At 41.8% G+C, this 10,105-nt stretch overlaps 1 protein-coding gene across 2 annotated transcripts in view; it reads left to right on the forward strand.

The window, feature by feature from the left end:
- Positions 1-6: 6 nt before the first annotated feature.
- The window catches only part of ZFP69 (ZFP69 zinc finger protein), a 13,042-nt gene continuing 2,943 nt past the window's right edge, over positions 7-10,105 (forward strand). Inside the window, exons 1-5 of one of the 2 annotated variants that reach the window (XM_006762546.2) lie at positions 7-283; positions 1,736-2,177; positions 4,823-4,908; positions 9,331-9,457; positions 9,781-9,876. In XM_006762546.2, the coding sequence (XP_006762609.1) occupies positions 2,051-2,177; positions 4,823-4,908; positions 9,331-9,457; positions 9,781-9,876 (436 nt within the window). In that variant the 5' untranslated portion in view covers positions 7-283; positions 1,736-2,050. Of the gene's footprint in view, positions 284-1,735; positions 2,178-4,822; positions 4,909-9,330; positions 9,458-9,777; positions 9,877-10,105 lie in introns of both variants that reach the window. The other variant, XM_006762545.2, reaches the window with a different exon arrangement.

The following is a 10,105-nucleotide window of genomic DNA, read 5'->3' on the forward strand; positions in this document are numbered from 1 at the left end:
GAGGCCCCGCTGGTTGATCGGGAGCCGCAGACCCGCCCTAGGCCGCTTCTCCTTGGGAATTTGGAGCAGACCCACTGCCACTCCGGAGGCCGCCGTGAACGCTGGGAGTGTTCTGAAGAATGATTGTTTCGCTTGAGAATGTGGTCTGTCTGTAGAAGGCTGGGAAAAAACAATATCTGGCACCAGTCCTCCTCCAAACAGACACCCTCTGCAGCTGAAAGCCTCGAGAGCGAGCGCTCTCACGCCCCCGTCTCCGGTCCTCCCCGCGCCCGAGGCGGATCTGGTGAGTAGGAGGCCACCCTGCCTGTCGTCAGTCTGGAGAGGCATGTCGGGGTTGTGAGAACAGGGGCATCGTCTCAAAGAAGCTTCTCTGCCATTAACCGTTTCATAAATTTCTCCACTTTGGTAACATTTACTTTTTGTATATTCAGAAGCAGGATTTCCCACATGCTCCAGTCGGTAGGATGCAGCCCCTTTCTCTGCACCAGTCACAGCTGAAAAAGAGAGGTGCCCACTAGCCACATACCCTTCCCCCACAAACTGCAAAAAGTTGGGTCGACTTCCTTTCCAGGGAGCTAGGACTGATTTGGGGGGCCCCAGATACACTGGGCCTGGTCGCTGTGAAATGATCTACCTGCTCAAGTGAGCCAGAGGATGTATTTGAGTTTTGTTCTGTTTTTCCAAAATTGCCTGTTACAAACACTTCTGCAGTAGTCCTCAATTGTACTCGAAGTGCCGTATTTCCTCCAGTTGTAGGCATACTCCTTTCCCCAAATTTTAACATTGTTGAAATCAGGATACCTCTTAACAGGGAGGTTTAAAGGACTTGCTAGCTGCTAGGCATCTACATGGGTGTGTCTGTCACTATTTGCCCCTGTGAAAATGCAGCTATATGATTATTCCATCAGTTGAAATACTTGAAATTAACTTTGAATTGAGATTTCTTTTTTTTTTTAATATATTTCATTGATTTTTTACAGAGAGGAAGGGAGAGGGATAGAGAGTTAGAAACATCGATGAGAAACATAGATCAGCTGCCTCCTGCACACTCCCCACTGGGGATGTGCCTGCAACCAAGGTACATGCCCTTGACCGGAATCGAACTTGGGATCCTTGAGTTCGCAGGCCGATGCTCTATCCACTGAGCAAACCGGTTAGGGCTGAATTGAGATTTCTTAATTGTTTTAAAAAATAACTTGAGAAGACCCGGCCCGGTAGGTCACTTGGTTAGAGCATCATCCCGATATGCCAAGTTTGCGGGTTCCATCCTCAGTGGTAGAACAACAAACTGATATCTCTCTCTGTCTCTAAAAAAAAATGGAAGAAAAAAAACTTAAAAAGATAATGCTCTCCTGCAGCATTAAACAAAAGGTTTATAATACTGTTTACTAAAGGTTTATTGTTTGCCTAACATTGTCTCAATTAATCAACTTTACAACCCCATGAAGCACAATTATTATTTTATAGATGGAGAAACTGAAGTTGAAGTGCCTTAGAGCTTTTAAGTGCCTTAGAGTCAGGATTCTAACCCAGGCTGTCTGATTTTAAATCTATATCCAGGCAGAAGATGCATGTGGTTTTTAAGGGAGGAAATCAAGGCAGGATTGGTGTGGGTCTGTGTATCTTTAGCTGTTTGTGTGTGTGTATGGAACCGGGAGACAGAGCCACCTCTAAGAGCATTGATTATACTTATTCCCACATTGATGCCAAATCTTTGTTTTTGGATCTTTTGCAGTTCTAAAGATATTTCTGCAAGTTCTGGATTTCTGGCTGTACGAGGGTGCTCCTGGGCCCCTCCTCTCCTGCCTACTCAACCGGCTGCCTCCCAGGGAGGCCGTACTTAATTTAAGAGAGGAGTCAGTGTTTCAGAGCTGTCCAAATCACATTAGCCTCTAGGAGCCCCCAGGTTCTGGTGCTGCAGGAACATGCCAAAGCCCTGAGAGCCGGGGGCTGTGACCAGAGGAGGACCACACAACTGTGAAGCCTCTCAGCAGAGGTTCTGGCCGTTTCCTCACCAGAAGTGGACAAGCCCGATCAGGTGGACATTGTTATGCTGCAGCAGCTCTTGATCACCCTGCCCGCGGAGGCCAGCCCCTGGGTGAAGTTGCACCATCCAAAGAAGGCCAAGGAGGGGGTGCCCCTATGGGAGGATGTGACTAAGATGTTTGAAGGAGAAGGTGAGAATAGACTGATGAAGGGGGGAATGGATGGGGAACTAGGAGATCTCATTTGTGTGTCAAAAGATAGGTGCACTTCATTGTTCTGGTCTCGGGGAGATAGTTGAGGGGAAAGCAGGTCTCTGAGGTTCATGCTGTGGCTTTTGGGAAGGGGATAGCTGTGAGAGTTCTGGAGTTCTGGCTGTGTGATTGTTGCTTCTGGATCCCTCCTCTCCTGCCTTGTTGCTCCTCTAGAAGAATAGAGGCATGCACTCAACCGGCTGCCCCGCGAGGAGGCAGGCAGTACTTACTATTGTGCTCTCAGCACAGGCTTCTTGTTGACATGTGCTCCGTGCTGCCCCATGCTGCTTCCATCTCCTGTCCTCAGTTCTACACAGGACAGGAAAACAGAACACAAGATGGTCCCCACCTGCGACTCCTGAGTGTGTAAATGTGATTTATAAATAGCAAAGTCAAAGCTTTTTGCACCCTTAAGCCCTCCCACCACATGCTTTTTCTTCACAAGTTTCAGTCATTTTAGCCTCAAATCAATATCAGTTCTTGACATGCTTGATTACTCCTATTTTACCTTGAAATATAGGTTCAGTGGGAAATATGTCCAAAATTACGCATTATTTAGTGGTCTGGTCAGGATAGATAGATGGATAGAGGAATTTGTGTGTTTTGTGTAGTCTCTTAATTCATACCTTTAACACTGTAGATTCAGTCAATATTGTATTCTAGCTGTGTCAGGCGGGAACTTTGCTAAGCATCTTGACAGATGGAAAAATGAATAATGATCTCTATGCTAAATATTTTTTATATATATATTTTTTAATATATATTTTATTGATTTCAGAGAGGAAGGGACAGAGAGAGAGAGAGGGAGAGAGAGATAGAAATATCAATGATGAGAGAGAATCATTGATCTGCTGCCTCCTGCACACCCCCTCCTGGGGATCGACCCTGCCACCCAGGCCTGTGCCCTTGACTGGCATCAACCCTGGGACCGTTCAGGTTCGATTTATCCACTGAGCCAAACCAGCTAGGGCAAAATATATTTTTATTGATTTCAGAGAGGAAGGGACAGAGAGAGAGAGAGGGAGAGAGAGATAGAAATATCAATGATGAGAGAGAATCATTGATCTGCTGCCTCCTGCACACCCCCTCCTGGGGATCGACCCTGCCACCCAGGCCTGTGCCCTTGACTGGCATCAACCCTGGGACCGTTCAGGTTCGATTTATCCACTGAGCCAAACCAGCTAGGGCAAAATATATTTTTATTGATTTCAGAGAGGAAGGGACAGAGAGAGAGAGAGGGAGAGAGAGATAGAAATATCAATGATGAGAGAGAATCATTGATCTGCTGCCTCCTGCACACCCCCTCCTGGGGATCGACCCTGCCACCCAGGCCTGTGCCCTTGACTGGCATCAACCCTGGGACCGTTCAGGTTCGATTTATCCACTGAGCCAAACCAGCTAGGGCAAAATATATTTTTATTGATTTCAGAGAGGAAGGGACAGAGAGAGAGAGAGGGAGAGAGAGATAGAAATATCAATGATGAGAGAGAATCATTGATCTGCTGCCTCCTGCACACCCCCTCCTGGGGATCGACCCTGCCACCCAGGCCTGTGCCCTTGACTGGCATCAACCCTGGGACCGTTCAGGTTCGATTTATCCACTGAGCCAAACCAGCTAGGGCAAAATATATTTTTATTGATTTCAGAGAGGAAGGGACAGAGAGAGAGAGAGGGAGAGAGAGATAGAAATATCAATGATGAGAGAGAATCATTGATCTGCTGCCTCCTGCACACCCCCTACTGGGGATCGACCCTGCAACCCAGGCCTGTGCCCTTGACTGGAATAGAACCTGGGACCCATCAGTTCACTGAGCCAAACCAGCTAGGGCAAAATATATTTTTATTGATTTCAGAGAGGAAGATAGAGGGAGAGAGAGAATTGTTGATCAGCTGCCTCCTGCACGTCCCCTACTGGGGATTGAGCTCGAAACCTGGGCATGTGCCCTTGACTGGCATCAAACCTGGGACCCTTCAGGTTCGATTTATCCACTGAGCCAAACCAGCTAGCGTGCTAATTATTAATTGATGGAGACAGACACATACCCAGACCACGTACCCATAATATAAGGTAACCTAGGAAAATGCTATGATAAAGTTCTTTTGGAAGACAAGAGATAGGAAACATTTTTCCAGTTGTGCTCATCTGAGAAATTTTCACAAAGCAGATAGCATTGAATTGGGCCTTGAAAGATGTCTAAGTTGTTTTGTCAAAGGGTCAGAGAATGGGGACCATTGTAGTCTGAGATTGGTGTTCGAGTCCAACAGATAGAGGATGGTGATTAGAGGAAACTAGTGCTGGAAAGATATGTTTCAGGTGGACCGTAGAGTGCCTGGAAGCCCTGGGAAGTGAACAAAAGAATGGCTCAATAGATCTGTGCTTTTGGACCAGCATTGACCATTGGGAAATACTAATGCCCAAAAGAACACACTGCAGATCCTCCTCATAAGGGGCTCCAGTCTGCTTGCGTCGCTCCAAATGTCCCTCTTTGTGAATATATTGAGAGGGGAGCCATATTCAGCAGGTCTGCAGGCAGTTTTGGGGGCGTTTGGGAAGTGCAAACCTTACGGCTCTTTTCCTTCCTCAGCTCTGCTATCTCAGGATGCTGATGAGACCCAGGGAGAAAGTTTAAAGGATGAAGGGACTTCTGGGGCCCAGACAGCAGAATTCCAGGTGGGTTGGAATTTCCTCTCATTTTTTTGACATGCTTCTTGGCTTTTAAGGGCATAACGCCCCTTTTCTTGGAGTGGGAGGTTGTGGAGGCTAACGAATTTAACCTAGGGAGCTTAGAGAATGTCGCTCTTATACAGAAAATGGCAACAGTAGTAGCAATTTATCTGCTCATAGAAGTCATACTTTCCTCCATGTAACTCTAACGTTGTGTTGCTAATTTCTGTAAAGAATGCAAAATGAGTGATAGAATTTTAGCCTTTAAAAACCAACAGGTACCACTTGGGACCTAAGATAAGTCTCATTTTTTAAATTTATTTTTTAGTATTTATAACTGAAAAACAAACTTTGTAAATGAGAAGTTCTGACATTCTTTTATTATTATTTTTATATATTTTTTAAAAATATATTTTTTTATTGATTGCAGAGAGGAAAGGAGAAAGAAAGAGAGAGATAGAAACATCAATGATGAAAGAGAATAATTGAATGGCTGCCTTCAGCACACCCCACACTGGGGATTGAACCCATAACCTGGGCATGTACCCTAACCGGGAATTGAACTGATCTTCTGGTTCATAGGTCTGTGCTCAACCACTGAGCCACACAGACCAGGATGACATTCTTAATGGTGTACACATATCACTTGTGAGCTTAATGAGGTGACCCTTAAAGTATTGGGAGCAGAGATCAAACTACAGCCAAAGAATCAGGAAGAGAAGAAATGGTCTGGCCATAGGTGCACACATTAGCTGGGCAGATGCAACAGGTGTCAGAATGGGTGTCCTCACCATCTGGTGGAAGGATAGGTGATACAGAAGGAAAATTTTTTGAATAAACAGAAAAGGAACATCATTAAAGAGATGTTATTCGAGGACAGAAGAGTTTTAAGTGAACAGAACTTGGGTTCTAAAATTAGATGGTACAAAATTTGAACTTAGCTCTTGAATTTACTTGCTTGGTGATCTGTGGCAATATTTTTTAGCTGTTTAAAATCCCAGTTTCCTCAGCTAATTCAGATGCTCATACTTACTAGGAGTGAAATGCATTCCAGAGTTAGAGAAATGTGGAAGTAATAATAATTATTTAAGGGGTTATCTCTGCATTCTACATTTTAGAATTCCTCACTTCCTGACACTTATTGAAACTGATGAGATTTAAACTTAGCACTGGGAAAAGATTAAAATTTGTAAAAAAAGAGATATATTATCCTGGCCAGTTGCTCAGTGGTTAGAGCATTGGCTCTCAGACTGAAAGGTCACAGGTTTGATTCATGGTCAAGGGCATGTACTTCGGTCACAGGTTCGATCCCCAGTCCTATGTGGAAGGCAACCAGTCAATGTGTCTCACATCAATGTTTCTCTCTCTCTCTCTCTCTTCCCTCCCTTTCACTCTCTCTAAAAGTCAATGGAAAAAAATATACTCAGTGAGGATTTAAAAAAAGAGGTATAATTTATACATAGGATAAAACACTAAAGAAAGTGCATAGCTCTTTTTGACATATGTATACACCATCTACTGCAATCAAGATCTAGAACATTTCCACCATCTCAGAAAGTTCCCTCATGCCCCTTACTCTGCTTTGCTCCCAGTAGTTAGTACATGGGATCCCTGTTTATTTCTTACTAGTGGCTCGGTGCACGGATTCGTGCACATTGAAAGGAAATTAATTACAAGAAATATTTTAATATTGCTATTTGTCCTTTCTCTATAATAGAAGTGTCAATCAAATTCACAGTCAACAATGACAGATTGAAACATACGCGTGCACTCGACACCGGCAAGAGCTTTATATGTGTCCTGCATGTTGAGTCCAGTTGGTGGGTCAGAGGGATGGACATAGAGTCGGTCATTTATATATATAGATAACTGCAAGTAAATCTATCTCAAAATAGATTTAATGATCATGTTAAAGTCATCTTGAAATATAAATGTAATTTTAAAAATAATCTAAAAAAATTAATAAAAATAATCTATTCAGTAATGTTCTATAAATGTTAATTAGATTAAGTTGGTTGATAGGTTGTTCAAAGTTATATCTTTGATGAATTTTGGTCTAATTGTGTCAGTTATTGAGGGAAGAATTAAAATCTCTATCTTGATTTTGTCTCTATCTCTCTTTAGTTCTGTCATTTCTGCTTTATTTTGAATTCTGTGGTCAGATGCATAAACATGTGGGATTGTTGTCTTCTTAATGAACTGATCCTTATAATTATGAAATGTCTCTTTATACCTAGTAATATTTCTTTTTTTTTTACTTTTTATTTATTTTTTTAATTAAATCTTTATTGTTCAGATTATGACATTAGTTACTCTTTTTTTCCCACCATAACTCCCCTCCACCCAGTTCTCACCCCACCCTCCGCCCTCATTCCCCACCCACTATCCTCATCCACAGGTGCACGATTATTGTCCAATCTCTTCCCTAGTAATATTTCTTTTTCTGAAGTCCACTTTGTCTGATTTAATGTAGATCCTCCAGTGTTCTTTTAGTTATTGTTTGCATAGTATAACCTTTTCCATTCTTTTAGTTTTAACCTCTCTTTGTCTTTTTATTTATTTTTTTCTGAGTGGTGTGATGAAATCTCACATCATTCTGCTCCATCCTGCCCAGGATGTAAACCATCCCTTTGTCCAGCATATTCATCCTATATACGGTATACTCCCCACCCATTAACTACTTAGTAGCAATTGGTTATCAGATCAATTGTCATGGTATTGCAGTGCTTATATTCAAGTAACCCTTATTTTGCTTAATAATGACCCCAAAGTGAAAGATTAGTGATGCTGGCATTTCAAATAAGTGCTTTCTTTTAAGTGAATTGGAAAAAAACCTTATATATAGGGTTTGGTTCTATCCATGGTTTCCGGCACCCACTGGGTGTCTTGGAACATATTCCCCATGGATGAGGGGCGGGGGGCGGGTGGATTATTGTATATATGTTCTCCTTCAACGATGAGAAATCAGGCTCCCATTTTTAACTCATTTGCTCAAGCTTGGAATATAAGAAAAATAGTTTCAGAGTTGATAACCCAAACCAGTGTAACAGGCAAACCTACTAAATGGAGTTCAGTATTTCTCAAGATAAAATTTAATATAAAAATGCACAAAAATTAAGTGTATTATTTGATGAATTTTAACAAATGCATACATTGTGTTACCTGTGGCCCAATTGATTTGTTAGCTTGGGCTGCCATAACAAAATACTACAGACTGGTGGCTTAAAACAACAGACATTTATTTCTCACATTCTGGAGGCTGTAAAGTCCAAGATCAAGGTGCTGGCAGATTCAATTCCTGGTGTGAACTCTCTTCCTGGCTTGCAGGTGACCACCTTCTTGCTGTGTCCTCACATGGCAGTGCACCAGGGGAATGTGGAGCTCTTTCTCTTTTTTTCTTTAATCCTCACCCAGGATATTTTTCCATTGATTTTTAGAGAGAGTGGAAGAGAGAAGAAAAGACAGAGGGAAATATCAATGTGAGAGAAACACATGGATTGGTTGCCTTCTGCATGCTCTCTGACCAGGGCCTGTGCAGGAGCCTGCAACCAAGGTATGTGTCCTTGACTGGAAACGAACCTGGGATCTCTCGGTCCACAGATCAATGCTCTATCCATTGAGCCAAACCATCTAGGACAACCTCTCTTTGTCTTTATATTTAAAGTATGACCTTCTTAAATAGCTGGATCTTGCTTGGTTAGTCCATTTACAGTAAACATAATCATTGATATAGTAGATTTAAGTGCATATTCTTATTCTTTGTTTGCTGTTTGTCCCATCTAGTCTTTGTTCCTTCTTTTCTGCTATCTTTTGGATTAAATAGTTTTCTTGTGTGTTCCATTTTGTGTCCCTAGGACTTTTTAGCTATTCTTCTTTGGTTTGTTTTTAGTGGTTGCTCTAGCCACTACAACATGAAATTTTAAACATATCACTTTGAATTAATATTATACAGTTTCACATATAATATGGAAGTCTTATATTTCCATTTATTCTCTCCCATTCTTTGTGTATTATCACAATACATTTCACTTTACATGTTATAGATCCCACAATACATTGTTCTTATTTTAGTGTTTAATAGTAAATTGTGTCATAAAAAATTAGGAAAGTTAAGAAAAGGAAAAGAAAATGAGCCGTTCATATATAGATACATATTTACCAATTCTGGAACTCTTTCTTAAAAATATTTTTATTTTATTTTTTAAACGTATTTTTATTGATTTCAGAGAGGAAGGGAGAGGGAGAAACATCAATGATGAGAGAGAATCATTTATTGGTTACCTCCTGCACACCCCACACTGGGAATTGAGCCCACAACCAGGGCATATGCCCTGACTGGGAATGGAACCATGACTGCCTGGTTCATAGGTCGATGCTCAACCACCAAGCCATGCCAGCTGGGCAAAAGCAATGTATTTTATATTCTAGGAACGGTTGACCTTCAAGGACATAACTGTGAACTTCACCCAGGAGGAGTGGGGGCAACTGACCCCTGCTCACCGGAATCTGTACCGAGAAGTGATGCTGGAGAACTACGGGAACCTGGTCTCAGTGGGTAAGGATGGGCTGTTTATCCAGAAACCTGCTCATTGCAGCAGAGCCATTGTTTCTAAACTGTTAAATGTCATGGGTTCCCTGGGTCTTGGCCTTGGATTCTGTGTTAGAGATGTCTTATTCCTTTGAAAATCCAGCCAGGGGCATATCTGGTTCTCCTTCTTTTACCTTTTACTTTGTAGAGCTAAAATAGAAAAACATGCTGAGGTGCCCCTTTCCATTTTCAGAAATCCTAGGACTGGAACTAATTCTGGGGATGTTTCTTAGATCTCAACATAAGCATTCATACTCTTTTTTTTTTTTTTTTTTTTACTGCATAAGCAGGATATGAATTTTCCAAACCTAGGGTGATTTCCCAGTTGGAGAAAGGAGAAGAGCCATGGATAACAGAGAAAGAAGGCCCAGGACATCCCAGTGCAGGTGAGCCAAGGCAGGTGGTAACCTTTTCACATGTAAACAGTTTATTTTTTAAAATAATGTTTTCTGTTTTTTCCTGGTATAATAATATAGTTGGTTTTATATCTTGATCTTATAGCCAACCACCTTGTTTCATTCTGTTATTAATTCCAATAATTTGTTTGTACATTCTCTTGGGTTTTCTTTTTCAACTTATAATAATGAAAAGAATAATAAAAGCTGCAATGGTGTT

The sequence above is a fragment of the Myotis davidii genome, unplaced genomic scaffold (genome assembly GCF_000327345.1).
Source record: "Myotis davidii unplaced genomic scaffold, ASM32734v1 scaffold458, whole genome shotgun sequence".
NCBI classification, from domain to species: Eukaryota; Metazoa; Chordata; class Mammalia; order Chiroptera; family Vespertilionidae; genus Myotis; species Myotis davidii.